General features: G+C 38.1%; 1 protein-coding gene across 14 annotated transcripts in view; it reads left to right on the forward strand.

Moving 5' to 3' along the window:
- DOCK9 (dedicator of cytokinesis 9) overlaps positions 1-15,654 on the forward strand; it is a 352,890-nt gene that overhangs the window by 154,382 nt on the left and 182,854 nt on the right. For all 14 annotated transcript variants that reach the window (XM_072622068.1, XM_072622059.1, XM_072622061.1 and 11 more), the window contains exon 2: positions 7,541-7,657. In XM_072622068.1, coding sequence (XP_072478169.1) covers positions 7,541-7,657 — 117 coding nt within the window. The remainder of the gene's footprint in view (positions 1-7,540; positions 7,658-15,654) is intronic.

Raw genomic sequence — 15,654 nt, forward strand, 5'->3', positions numbered from 1 at the left:
TATCTAAAAGGAAAAAGAAAGAAAGAAAATATATATTTTCAAGTGTGAAGGTGATGTTTTATCTCGTTATCACCTTAGTGATCCCTGATCTTTAGCCTCGTCATCCTCTGCATCATGGTCTCCATTCCATTTCTAAGTTTGCGTGACCAGAATATATGGAAGGAGATATTTTCAGAGTCAAGCTAGTACTGAGTCAATCAAAAATAATTTATTAAATGCTTATTGTGCTATGTGCTAAGGATTCAGAGTGACAATGAAAACAGTCCCTATTCAGGGAGTTTATATTTTAGCCAAAGAGACAGCGTCTGCCTCTTTTCCTTGTTTCCCATGCTTACCCAAAATTTTGGGGATGGAGGAAAAGAATATATTTTTTGGAGTGGTCTCTCTCTCCTCTTCCTCCACTCCCCTCCTTCATCACTTGACTTGTACATTCAATACTAACCATTTGGAGTGGAAGGGTCTCACCTAGAGTTGTTGAGTGTGTGTGTGTGTGTGTGTGTACACGTGTGTACACAGAGATCACACATACATGTGTGCTGTCAGACTGACATTAATTCAGGCAGGCATCATGGACTCATCATCTGTATACCTTTAGAAATTCTCTTTTCTTCATTTATTCTAACATCCATGAAAGTGGCTAACGTGGAGCACTTAGAACTTGATCAGACATCAGAGATGCCAAGCTCATCCATTGTATCCCAGACCATCACTTTTGTCTTGCCACTGGTTTGATGACTCTGGAAGAGAGACTGAGGCGGATGACTCTGTGCCTCACTTAAATCCAGTTCACTCAAAAGTTAAGACATCACCCAGCAATATTGTTGGTCCTCTTCAAAAATAAAAGATGAACAACATGTATTCTGTCTTTATATGACTGCAGTTTGGATATCAGTTAGCTCGGTGGTAATTCTAACTTGTATTAGAATGAAATGAAAAAGATTTGTATTTTGAAATAGTAAGGGATATTAATTGAATTTATAATCCCATGGGAGGATCAAATGAAACCTGTAATTCTGTTGAGCTAAAGATTTATATTCCTTCTTAGGTTTAAGGCAAATATCCATTATATTTGTTAGCTCCTTTTTCCTTATGGGTACAAATATTCTTCCGTTTTCTGCTCCTATGAAAAAAGGAACTTGTGGGGAATGGCACTTTTATTTTTGTATATCCTTGCATGTGGTAGGTGCTTAATAAGTTACATGACTGATTGAATTGTGTTGAAAACAACAGCATTAGCATTTTCAGCCTGACTGTGCCTTGTTGGAAATGAGACATGGGGAGAAGTAAGAGAAGGTGGTGATTGGACCAAATATAGAAGTTTTATGGGCAGTCAGCTTGTCAGAAGATGGTTAAGTCTGAGGAATTTCGCTTAAGGAGATGAATAAATCATCGCTGTTACATATCACTGTCTGTTGGCTTTTCACACAGCCAGAATGGTTGAACGACTGAACGTGTCGGACATAGCCTGAGTCTGGTTTTGTCTGAGAGAATCTGTAGTTTTCCCAGAGTTGTGATACCCTGGAAATTGATTTAGAATCTGGACATTTTATACTCATGAGTATCATGTAGTCTGACCAAGAGCAGCAAATAGATTTGGAAGGGGAAAATGAATGATAGTTGGAGAGAAGTCAAAGATTATAAAAGAGTAATTAAATGGCAGGGCATTTTAGAATCATCGTCTCTGGGTTCCTGTCAAAGCTCTAGTGTGCTGGGACACCGAGTGTTTACTGTGCTGTTGATCTTTATTTTTCAGGAAGGGTTGGTTGGAGGGGGGCTGGTGGGTTGGATTCTATTTGTATCTGTGTGTAAATATTTTACCTACAATGAAGGGCACTTCTCACTTAAGCTTTGGTGTTTCTTTTATCAAGGCTCAAAGCCATCCTTCTCATCTATCCCTTTGATCACATTCATTTTATCTTCAGAATGCTGTGTAGGCACTCCTTCAAAGCCAGGTCCTTGACCCTTTGCTACTCATTTCCCTTCCAGGCCGCCTTGAAATACTGAATATATCTTCTGTCTATGCACTTGGCAAGTAGGTTGTAGTGGGAAAGAATGTCAGAACTAGTCAGGAGGGACCTTAATTTCTGATCCCAACAGTTACCAGCTATGTGATCATGGGCAAAGCAGGGCTACCTCCAGTCTTCTGATCTATATCTGGCCACTACACCTAGAAGGCTCTGGAGGAGAAAGTGAGGCTGGTAACTTTGCATAGCCCTCCCTCACTTCAGTCCAATTCACTTTCATGTCATGGCATCACTTTCCTGATGTCATGGTCCTCTTTGAGAACGAAGGACAAACAGCTACATGGGCAAATGACATAACCTCTGTAAGCCCCAGTTTTCTCATGTGCAAAATGAGGAAAATAATACCTGTTGTATTTGCCTTCCAGAGTTGTGAGGATCAGATGAGGTGAAATATGTAAAACCCTTTGAAACCTTAAAGGAAAATGTCAATATCATCTTTCATCATCATCATCATCATCATTCCTCGCACTTAACTCTTTATAGCTCTTTTCTTAAATATTCTCCTTTTTTGAAACTGCTATCCCTCCCCTTTCCTAAGTTCTGTTTCTCTGTCTGCCCTGATGAGGACAGGGGCTGTCTTTTTCCACACAGTAGGTGCTTAATAAATGTTTATTGACTGATATGTAGTAGTAACATATTATTCATCCTTTGTCTTATTTACAAATCTTTTATCTTTGAAATCTCGGTGTTCAGCATACAGTAGGTGCTTAAGAAATGCATGGTGGATTAAACTGAGTTAGAAGAAAAGCAACTTTAGCATTTTGCGTGTGAAGGTGGTAAGGAGACCTATTACATCAGCACTTAATTATTTTTATAAGACAGGAATAGGTCATAGAAAGGTGATGATCTAGTTCAGCTCCCTTATTTTAACAGATGAGGAAAGTGAGGAATAGAGAAGTGCTGTGGCTTGTCCAAGACTATTTAAATTGGATAATCCATAGATTTAGAGCTGGAAGGAACCTAAAGATCATCCAACCCAGCCACCTCATTTTACAAATGAGAAGACTGGGCTCCTCCTGCCTCTTAAAGAACTTGTGGTATAAGTGTAGATAGATGGTGCGATGAATAGAGTGCTGGTCCTGGAGTCAGGAGGATTTGAATTCAAATCTGGCCTCAGACAACTTACTAGCTGTGTGACCTTGGGCAACTGGCAAACCATTCCCGTATCTTTGCCAAAATTAACCCAAATAAACTGAAATGATTGCAACAAACTATTAATATTCCCTGATACTTAACTACCTGTGTTCTTTGGGCTACGCACTTTCTCTGAGCCTTTCTTTCCTCCTCTCTAAAGTGATGGGGTTAGACTACACAGGCCTCTGATTACCTTTCAGTCTCTAGATCTATGATCCCACAGTCATTTCTTAATTCACATTTTTAGTCCATAATCTTACTTAATAGATATTATTCATCAATTAAATTTTATTGGTTCTTATGTGTCTTGTACTCCCTCTAGTATTTACTCAATACAGGTGATCAGTAATTTTACTTGATAAAGGAATATTGCTTATTAACATATTGGGAAACTTTCCAAAACATCTCCTACCTTTTTAATGATGAAAACAGTTTAGATATTCCTCACTAGCAGAAATTCAACGAACAGTATCCCAAATTTAACAAATTACATGACACATTAACTTTATAAAATAGGAAGCCTTGCACTTAATGGGATCCAAGAGGCTTGTGAAGCAGTCTTTTACCCAACATTTGACAGCTGCCACCAATACAACTAGTTGGCATCCCCTCCCCCTGTATGTGCTGTAACTTCATTCCAGCACCTGGCACTTTTCAACAGTTGACACTTTCCTGGACTCAAAAGCCACTTTTCTCATGCTGCTAGTTCCTAGTAAGGATATTATGATGCAGTCATAAAATGAGCGATTTGCCTTTGCACCAAAAGCAAATTTTTTGACATACGTGTGTAGTCTAGTCTTTTTTGTTTTCTGGTCATTTTTAGATGGGAATTGGCTGCCAGGCAACTGCGTATTCAAGTAGAGAGGAGTAAGCCCCCCTGTTGCTAAGTAAGGGCTGGATTTTCTGTTCCTTATCTCTCAGCTGGATCTCTCTGACTGTTCAGATTATGATAACAAATTGTACAGCCTTGATGAGTGAAATTTTCTTGAAGAAAATTTGAGGGAACAAATGCAAAAAAAAAATTAGAAATTTAAAACTAGAAGTGTAAAGTTTTTCAAAGTTGGTAGAAAACTTAACCAAAAGTGATAGTAACACTTGAAGTAGAGGGGTGGGGGAAGGATGGGAGGGAGTGGGGGGGGGGGGGGAGGAGAGAGAGATCCAAATCTTTAGTATGGGATTTTTATCTTCACATTAAGTTTGTGATCATTTGATTAGAACAAGGTATTAAAGTATTAATATTTTTAGAAGGAAGTCTTTTTTTGTAACCATGTTATTTTCAGTAATCACTTTCTTATATGATTTCATTACACTCAGGGACCGATTATTTTTCCCCTCGTTGGGACACAGGGCTTTTTTTTTTTAATGGAATAGGGGACTAGGATTCATGTGACGGAGTTTGCTAGAAACCACTTGCCTCTGCAGTATTAAATGAAGGCTACCCATTTATTTAAAAAAACTTTCTTGATAGAGAATTTTTCTTTAGAATTTTAGTTAGGTAAGAAAAGGGCTCTCGTTAGGGGAAGAGGCAGGTAGATACTTTCATTCAACCAATATTTAGGAAATACTTAACGCATGCAAAGCGCAATGCTAAGTATAGTCAAGGCCACCAAAGATGTACAAGATATGAGTTCCTGCTCTCAGGGAGTTTATAAGTAGAAGACAGAGAAATGATTATAGTTTCTGTAAAAACCAAGTTGTCTACTAGATAGAGAGCTGGCTTCAGAGTTAGGTAGAGTTGGGTGTAAGTCTAGCCTTTGCCATGCTGGCTCTATGACTCTGAGTAAGTAACTTAACCTCTCACTTCTTAAGCAATTCTCTAAGATTATGAGTTGATAGAGAAGGCACTGGCCTACATTGGCCGAGGAAGCTCTAAACCAGAGGTGGGGAACCTTCGGCCTTGAGGCTACGTGTGGCCCTTTAGGTCCTCAAGTGCTGCCCTTGAATTGAATCCAACCTTCACAAAACAAATCCCCTTAATGAAAGGATTTGTTCTGTAAACTTGAACTCAGTTACAAGGCCACACCCAAGGACCTAGAAGCCCACTGTGACCTTGAGGTGACAGGTTCCCCACCCCTGCTCTAAATCAATGAAATCACAAGTCTAACCCTGATCCCTAGAATGTCCATCCCCCTTGTTTCTACCTCTTGACCTCCTTGGCTTCCCTAAGGTCCCAGCTAAAACCCCACTTTCTACAGGAAGCTGTTCCTGAGCCCCCTCAATTCCAGTGCCTTTCTTTTGTTTGTGATTTCCAGTACATCCTATTTATAACTTGTATGGACGTAATTGTTTTCATATTGTCTTCCCCATTAGACTGCGAGTCACTTGAGAATAGACACTGTTTTTTGTTTTTCTTTGTATTTTCTGTACTCTGCACAGGGTCTGGCACATAGTAGGCATTTAATAAATATTTGTTGACTGACTATGCCTATTTTTAAAGTTTACAAAGATTCCTCACAAATATGCAAAGTAGGTATTCCTAGTCTATTTTATTTTTTCAAAAAAATATTTTATCCTATCAATAAAACACCAAACTTGGTAAGAATCTACCTGCATCAGTATAAGTAGATTTAACAAGATGATAACACTAACATCTCATATGTTTCCATATTCTTTTCCATTCAGACTTTCTTTTCCTGTGTCTTCATCAGGTTAGTCATGGTCAGGTCTGTGTCTCTGTTGCTTTGTATAATCATTTTCCAGTTTCTTCCAGTCCTTTAGAGTTGTCATTTTTATAGAAGAATAATAAAGTGATAGAGTACAAAGTAACTCATCATCCACTAATTTTTTGTTGCTATTATAAATAAGGCCAAGATAAATATTTTTGTACAGCTATATCTCTCCCCACCTTTTACTCACATTCTCAGGATACTGTCCTAACATCTGTTTTATAATTTTTATTGTATTGTAATATAACATTAATATAATAAATATAATATTGTATTATAATGTACAGGTAATTTTCTGGAAAGATTATACCAATTTGTAGCTCCACTAATAGTGTCTTAGGGATCTGTTTCTTTATAACTTCCTCATTGTTGGGTTTTTTTGTATGTTCGAAGTGATTAACTCAAAGTTTTTTCATTTTGTTCTGATTACTAGAAACTTTGAACAGTTTTTCAACTCAGTTATTAAAAGTTTGTTTCTTCAAGAACTCTGTTCATGGCTTTTGGCCATTTATATGTTGGGAATGTTTTATCATTTTACAGGTGAGAAAAGTGACTTGCCCATGGTCACAGAACCAGAGATGTCACAGCAAAGATTTTAACCCATGTTTCTTGACTCTCAGTCAGTTATAACCTAACAGGATTACATTTTGGGCTAGGTCTTGAAAGATAGGAAAGACAGGTAAAGAAGGTGGAGGGGAGAAGGGCATGAGCTGAGGCAGAGAGAGTACTCCAGGCCTGTTCTGGGAAGACTATGTTGGCTGAAGTTGGAGTAGGGTGGTAGTGGGGAAGTAAGGGAACATGCTTCAATGCTCCTTCCCATGGATCTGTGATTTTTTTTTTTATACCATTCCTCCTTTCAGTGAGGAAGATCCTAGCCTACCCTTGTCTGTCTGTCCTGTTCAGCTCTTTTCCAAGTGCAAATCTGCTTCAGGAGATCTGCCCAACTTGAAAGAGAATCCTTCTGTCATTTTTGTGACATCCCATGGGAACCAGTGAAGCACCTCAGCTGTGCATACACTTTCTTTAGTTCTTGTAACATGACTGGTCCATCTACTTTTCCTGTTATACAATTCCCTGAGGACATCCTTCATACTGCTTCTCCTGTGCAGATGAGAAGAATGAGAGAAACAGCTGAAAAGGTAGATAGAGGTCAGGTTGTGGAAGGCGTTGAATACCTTCATAACCTGGTCACTTACTACCTTTCCAGTCTTCTAATGCCTTATTCCCCTCTACATAGTTTGAAATCTAGTGAAAGATTATTTTGGTGACTATATGAAGGACAGTTTAGAGGGAGGATAGTAAGAGTGGGAAAACCTGTTGGGTAAGGTTGTGAGGATCTGTAGTAGGGTGGCAGTGATGGAAATAGAGAGTAATGGACAAATGTGAGAACTGATTGAGAAGCTGAATAAATAGAACACATTTATGTTTGTGCTTCTGGTCTCCCCCTTTTTAACTTTTGTTTATGGTACATAAAGCATGAATGAATGTCATCAAAATTCAAGCTCTCTTTCGATTTAAAATATAAGAATATCTACTATTCATCCTAATGTTTTTCTGCTCATGGATTATGCGTTCAAACACAGAATTATGGGTTTTTTAGGGATTTATCTTCCTCTTGAAAGAAAAATGTGCAGATGGTATATTACATAGTTCAATGGATTGTCCTTACTTAAGAAACTCCAACTGCTAAAGCAAGCTGTGTACTTTCTTTTCTAGGCAAAACCAAAGCTAATTGAGCCACTAGACTATGAAAATGTTATTGTCCAGAAGAAGACTCAAATTTTGAATGATGGTTTACGTGAGATGCTGCTTTTTCCTTATGATGACTTCCAGGTAACTGTTTTTATTTTTCTTATCCTTTTAAATCATGTTCTAATAATTGGTAGAATATAAGAACATTTGTTGCCTTCTAATTCAGGGATTTAATTTAACCTCTTTCTACTAGATGAATTTGCCTTTGAATTTTTTCTTCCTTTTTTAAGTCTTAACTGTGATAAAAAGAAAAATGGCGGACATGTTTATAATATACAGATAGTGGTACATTTCCAACCAGCTCTGTAGGGGTTGATTTTGCTAATAGTATGAGTATAGCACGCATAAGTATATCCTTCCATGTGATTATGGACAAATTATAAGATGAAGAGGCAAGGTGGAGAGAACAAAGACTTTGGATGAGAAGACCTGGGTTTAAATACCCCCTTTCTGTCATTTACCTACCTGTATCACCTTGGGCAAATCACTTAACCTCTGAGGCACAGTTTTCTCATCTGTAAATTGCAGTGGGGGTGGATATATTAGACGGCTTATTAAATTTCCCCCCCTCTAAGTTTATGATGATATTAATAGGAAAATATTACGAAGATATAACATCTGCGTTATAGGCCCTTAAAAATGGTTTATAGATTGATTCAAAAGTTTTCAAAAGACAAAGTCTGGAAAATGCTACTTTCAAGTTCCTATGTGATATACAGAATCATTCATGGATTTTAAGCGATTGTAGAGGATATGTTGGAGGATATCCAAGGGCTAGGATGTTTAATAAAAAAAGAGCACAATCTTATTTTGCCTCTCTATAGAATTAAAGTATGTAAATATGTTTATCTTTTTCCTGATGGAGAAAAAAATATGTTTGGGAATATGATTCACTGTTAGTGGGAAAATTCTCTCAGAGAGTTCTTTCCAGTGGTATAGTTTTTGATTATTATGAACTGGAATGTTTTGAAAACCACCTCACAAAATAATATCACATAGCAAAAAGAAAACAAGGGGAAAGCTCAAAAATGACAGGTTTTTTGCCAGTAAATCTGGCAAGGTTTGTGTTACATTTGCACAATAAAAACAAACTACTACAAATTATACTCAATGTTGACATATTTTTCCTGTGGAGGCCTTTGTGGAAGCTAAAGGTTATCTCGAGGTTCACGGAACACGACTGGCCTTAGAGTGTGTTTTTTTTTTAATATTGTAGCGAAATGGATTCTCTGGAAACCATTTTAATTTTGCAAATTCAGAACACCAAGTTCTTTTGGGGAAGGGATTGTGATATAAATGTTTAAGAAGGGATAAGAATAAAACACATTCAGTATCATCTTTAACCCCAGAGACACGGGACTCACCTGTTAATGAACAAAGCAGAAGTAGCTGGGTGAAATCATGAGATTTTACATATTAACTACAGCTCTGTAGATGTTGGGTACCAGGAGTGCCTCTGACGGAAACACAAACCCCTCTGCCTTATCTTATGAAAAATGGTTGGGTTGACAAGTGTTTTGTTTTTCTCATTTTCCTAGTTTTCCTCAAAATGAACGACTACAGGTTTCAAACCAAGTTTTCAGTTGTAAAATAAGGATTTCACTAATTTAGGGAATTCCCTCGGTGAGGAAACTCCCTTAATCAATGCAGTTTTATGCAATTTATAGTCTTAGATTTGCCTGGAGTACTGAGAGATTACATCATTTTCTTAGGATAACAAAGCCAGTATTTGTCAAAGATAGGACTTGAATCCAAGGTTTTCCTGGTTCCAAGGCCAGCTCCCTATCCACCATACCACACTGTCCCTCTTTCAACCATAATAATTTCAAATAGAGTTTTATTAGGGTAGTGGTTGGTTTTAGGGGTATCAGGTGTCTAATTTTTTCACTGATAGCAAATTAGTAGCTTAACTCTTTAACAACTCGAGAACTTTCTTGTTCTCTCAGGGGTGTGGCTGTGTCTCTGTGAAGCATGGACCACCCTAATCTCAGAAGAATTCATATTATAGAAAGAAACTAAAAGGCGGTGGGCAAATACATAGATGTAACAAGGTGTATGATGCTTATTTGTCCATGTCACTAAAATTTAGAAATTCACTACAAGGTGCAAAGTGTTCTGTAAGGGTTCGTGTTAACAGTATTTTTATTTTACTAATGGCAACTTGTATGGAAGAAGTAGAAGAAATAATGTCAGTGGGGATATGTACGACAAAAAGAAAGTGAGGCAGGTATGTAGTGATGTTAGTTACCTGTTAAGGGAGGAAGTCCTTCATTGCAGTGGGTTGATTGTCCATCGAGGATACAGGACCTGGGCATGAGATTTCATTGGTGTCGGTTACTTCCTGGCAAGAAAGTTCCCTCTTAGGAATAGAGGTGGGCATCCTCTCTTACACCTACACTTTTAGTGAGTTGCCTAGAGCACTGAGACATTTTCTGATGTGCTCAGGGTTGCATAGACAGTATATAGCAGAGGCAAGATGGGCCCATTTTCTATCCATGATGCCATACTTGTTTCTCCTTATGGAAAAAATGACAATAAGAAATATGTAGGGCTTTCGGAAAACATGAAGGAGGATAGCTTATGATGAGGAGGTGTAGAAAGGTTGTAATCTTTCCACATCCATGAGATCCTGCATCTTTCAAAGCATCTGTAAGCCCCTGCAGTTTTAACTAAATTGTCATAGTAATTAAAGGAGCTGAGTCAAGAGAATATTTAGCATCATGGGATCAGCTTCTTTAGCCAACTACTTTTACTTGAGGTGATTTTTTTTGTTTTTGGCTTTAATCGTAGGGGGTAGGTCAAAGAAAGCAATTCACTTAAAATGGAAAAGGAAATGGATTGAGCCTTGAACATCTAGGAGTCAGGAGGCTTTTGTGTCTTACCTTGGCCTCAAGCTGTTTGCTATTGCATGCATGGTTGGGGCTAATTCAACTGTACTGAATTAAAATTTCATCAATTAAACAGATGCTAGCTGTTGCAAAGGATATAGAAATATATACTGTCTCTACCAAATGTGCTTAATTATTAAATTAAAGTATAAATTTGGGAGAGGATGAAATATAGTTCAGGGAAAGAATGAGATGTGTATTTAACGAGGGATGAACAGGGCTTGAGTTCTCATTACTATAGGCTTTCTGTTGATCTGGTTGGACTTTTAAATAGAGGACAACCTATCTTGCTCATAAGGTATGCACTAATTTAGTTGTTGATCCAGTTATATAGGGATTTGTGTGGAAAATATATCTTATGGTAGGAAAGGATCAAAAGGGAAAAGGAAAAGTGCTTTACAGCTTTCCTAATCAGTAGATAAAGATGTACAGTAAAAATTAGGAAGAGGGAAGTTTTTTACATTTTTCAGAACATTTGTAAGTTAATTCTCTTATTAGTATAGTCAAGGACTGGGATGCTAGGATCAGCCAAGTGTTCTTATTGATAAAAAAAAGTATTATATTGATGATGAAATATGTGTATAACTGGTTTTTAAAGAATTAGTAAAAAAGAAAATTACTAAGTGCCAAATCCTGTACTGAGCACTAGAGATGCAGAGGAAGGCAAAAACACGCCCTGTCCTGAAGACATCTCATTCTACTGGGGGAGGACAGCATGCTGACAACTACGTACACACATGATATATACAGAGTAAATTAGGTAATCTCAGCCACTGGCAGCAGAAGGTGGATTTGAGGAGGAAAAAAGGGGGATCTCTTATGGAATGGTCTCAATTTTTTTTTAGATAGGAGTGCTCAGCAAATATGGTAGAAGTGCAGGGAAATGCTTCATGAGAAATGAGAATGTTTGGAGCAGCCACAAGAATAGAAAATCCTTTAGGGAAAAATAGTGATTGCCATGTTACCAACCATAGACCTAGGAACCAATCTGAATGTTGGCTTAAGGGTAGCAATGAATGAGGGAGGTCAAAGGCTCTGGCTTCTTTCAGTCCTGCCTCTGGAGTTCTCTAGCCCAGTTGAGATAAGATAACATACATTTGTAGTGGTTTGTGATTTTCTCTAGTGCATTTTCTCCAAGCACATGCAGCAGCACTTGAATAAGAACAAAGAAGCAGATGGCAGGAGTAATCCAGGTTTGGAGTTTGTCAAGGCATGAAGGTGAGTGCTCTGAGAGTAGCGAGTGATGTAGAGTTGGATTGGTTCAGTAAGGGGTTGAGATAGGAAAGAATATGGCCACTACAGGGATGGTGACCTGAGAAAGAATTGAATGTTGGAGAGAATGGAGGTCACAGACAGGACAAAGAACAGGGTTAAGGTTTGTAAAACCTTGTAAAAAGATTATGATCAGACTAAAGAAATTTCAGAGTTACTAAATGTGGATATGGAAGTAGAATACTTGATGCCAAGAGTTATCATACGAATTTAGTTTTGAACTAGAAAGTGAGGATATGGGGAGGTGCATCAGTATTGAGGTTAAAATCTTTTGAGTAGGAGGGCGAGTTGGTGCCATAGTGTTCCTTCTTGATGGGGATGGACGGACAGTCTGGAAGCAAGGAGTATTCAATCCCATCCACTGCGGCAAATGTTTGTTTGTTTTTGTTTTTTTGGTGGGGAGAGTGTTATGAGTGAAAGTGAAAGCAATACTAGGGGTAGTGCAAGAAATAATGTTATCAGGAGAAAGACAGGTTTCATTAAGTGCCAGATGTCGAGTGAGAAATGGAGAGTTTTAAGATGAAAGAAACTTTGTTACTTATGGATCAAGAGTTTCAGAGGGCACAGGAAGAGGATTGAGAAGATCTGAAGGTTGAACATGGGGCGGGCAAGGTGGATAGAGTTGGGGGGGTGGTCAGTTAGGAATGAGCAATAGAGGTTTATACCTTGGTAGCCAGGGCTTAAGAATCACTGGTTTAGGGAGATTATGAGGAGGGTCAAAGTTGCTAACATTCAGGAATAAGTCCAGGTAAAGTATTAGTGGATGGAGCTTAATCTAGTGAGGAAAGAACTTGATTACACTGTTCAGGGTCCTCTCTTGAGGAATGTGGGTGTTGATGTTCTACCTAATGGAACCTCAGGAGGCCTGTCTTGACAGCAAACAGGTGCCAAGTCAGGAGAAGGCCCTAGCAGGCAGCAGGTAGAGGGATCTTATCCCAGGTTCCTCAGAGCTGGAGAATGCCCTAGAGGCTAAAGAAAGTGGGAGGTGGGTGTCTGGGTCTTGCCTTGAGGAAGAAAGCCCTGGGGCAGGATCCCTGGAAGCCAGGAGGCTGGTGGCCAGATCTTGTCTGAGTCAGTCCTCCTGGGCCCTAGGTTGGAGAATTGAGCCAGGATTGCAAGAAGCCCCAGCCTTTGAACTCCCTCATTTAGCTGTGTTCATTGTCATGCCTGGTGACAATCCAACCCTTAGTGACACCCACCATCACTCATGCTGGTTCCCTAGGTCTAGGGCCTGGAAAACCCTCCTCATTTCATGTATCTAAATACTGCTGATACTCCTTCCCCCCTGCCCCTGTCAAGTTTCCCATGATTACACCAGCATCCATTAATTTCTTCATTTTCTCTGACCTTTATCATTTATCTCCTATATCATCTAATTTATCTTTTTTCTTATCTTATTGTCTAATTGTTTCATATATTTTGGTTTGTACCCCAACTATGTCCTCAGCTCCTCAATCCAAGGACACTTGTATGACACACAGCCACGCAGTAAGTTCTTCATAATTTTGTGTTGATAGCTATCAAATCTATATTAAATATAGGTTTCCTTCTTATTTGATTCAGAAGGAATTCAGAACGCTCTTGTCAGCATGAGCATCAGTTACCTCTGTTCTAATGTGAATGGGGATTTCCATTTAGGGAACATCTGCTAAGAGCATCTTGTTATAGAGTAAGAGTATGTTGTTGGAGAGTGTAGATCAGTGGAGATGAGATACTTTCTGAAGTAAAAGAGATAATACCAAGAGAAGTGACATAGTTAGGAAAAAAGGCAGGGGGTCAATTTGCAGCCAGAGGGTTTAAGTTTGGTTGCTTGGTCTGCTGCTTACTGGTGTGACATTAAGTGATTCACTTAAATTATCTGGGCCTCATTTTACCCCATTTATAAATTGATGGCGTTGTATAAGATCTTTGTTAAATTCCCTTGCAACTTTAAATCTATACTCTGACAATCCTTGGGTTTTGAAGCAATACGTTAAAAAAAAATGTGATCATATAATATGTGGTGGTTCCCACCTAAGAACTTTTGTTTCAGGAGCATTCTTTGAGCTCTAATATCCCAGATGGCAGAGGTACTCCTTTGTCCTGATTGACTGAACATAGAATAAATTAGACAAGTTGAATTCTCTGCTGACATGGGGACTCTTGATCAAAGCAGCCAGGATTTTTACCTTTTAATTTGCTCTCAAAGACACAGAATATTCTACTGTGTATCAGACCTCTGGCCTCAAATCTTACACCTTTTGTCTTGAAAGGGGCTGTTACCAAATGATACCTTTTTCCTTGCATTGCAGTGAATTGAAGAGGTTGCTGGTTATGATTTTTTTAACCTTGTTTTATTTATTTATATTTGTATTAGAAATTTGTTTTCTTTTTTGGGGGGGGGAGTATTTTTCGTTATTTATTTATTTATTTTTAATGTCCTACAATCACTACCAAAAAGCTTATATTTTTACCCCCACACCTACCCTCCACCACACCCCTCCCTCCTCAAGACGCCATACAATTTTATATATGATCTACATATACTTTCCTATTGAATACGTTTTCACTATAGTAATGCTATATAGACGAACTAAAATAAATGGAAGAAATCGCATAACAAATCAAAATATAATACACACACACATATATACAAACAAGATCTGCTACATTCTGCAAATGAATTCCATAGTTCTTCCTCTGAGTGTGGAAAGCGTTTTGCCTTAGAAAACCATTGGGAATTATTATTATTATTATTTTTTTAAGTTCTTGTGTTATTACAAAGTTCCAAGTCTACCAGAAAAAACTCTCACACACTGTGGTCGTTGCTGTGCACAAAGTTCTCCTGGTTCTGCTCCTTTCACTCAGCATCAGATCATATAAGTCCTTCCCGGCCTCTCTGAAGTCTTCTTGTTCTTCATTTCTTATAGCACAATAGTACTCCATTACATTTGTATACCACAACTTATTCAGCCATTCCCCAATTGATGGGCATCCCCTTGATTTCCAGTTTTTGGCACCTACAAAGAGTGCTGCTATAAATATTTTTGTACATGTGGGACCCTTTCCCATTTTTATGATCTCTTGGGGATACAGTCCTAGAAGAGATATTGCTGGGTCAAAGGGTATGCACATTTTTGTAGCCCTTTGGGCATAGTTCCAAATTGCTCTCCAGAATGGTTGGATGAGCTCACAGCTCCACCAACAATGAATTTGTTTTATTTTCAATTCACGGAACAAAACAAACATTTCCATAACCCAGGATAATAGAAAAAATGATTGTACATGAAACTGTAGATCTACCACGTACAACTTCTGTAATCAGTCATATGGTCCCCTGCATCATGCTTGTCTATTTCTTGTTTATTCGACCATCATAGAGGTTTGATAATGCAAAGTTGACAACCTTAAGTTACAATATAATTATAATGGAGAGTCCATATAAAGATGGATTTAGGTTTGAGTGACTTTAGGGATGCCACTTATGAATTTAAAATTGGACTGTAATACCCTAGATAAACTAAGAAGGAACAGAGTATCATTTATTTTAACTTGAGGGTGATTTTGAACTTTTAATAAAAAGTAGTGTGCTACTCTGAGATTTCTATTTTATGTATATATGTATATATATAAAACATGTGTGTAAATATGTTTGGAATATGTGGCACAGATGTGTGAATTCAGTTATTGATGAATATGTAGTTCATCTATCCTGTAACTTATGGTCCTCCATGATGCCTTTATCAGTATGATAATTGTTGGCAAGAGAACTCAGTGTAGACTAAAGATTATTGGAGACACCTGTAAAATATTCACATTCGGAAACATTTAAATACAGATGGATCTTTACATTCTCTCAGCATTGTATAGAAAAATGTGGCTAACCCATTTCCCTTTAAATAACATCCTGATTTTAATTTTTCCTCTAGTTCTTTTCCT

Source organism: Notamacropus eugenii, chromosome 6 (genome assembly GCF_028372415.1).
Source record: "Notamacropus eugenii isolate mMacEug1 chromosome 6, mMacEug1.pri_v2, whole genome shotgun sequence".
In the NCBI taxonomy this organism is placed as follows: domain Eukaryota; kingdom Metazoa; phylum Chordata; class Mammalia; order Diprotodontia; family Macropodidae; genus Notamacropus; species Notamacropus eugenii.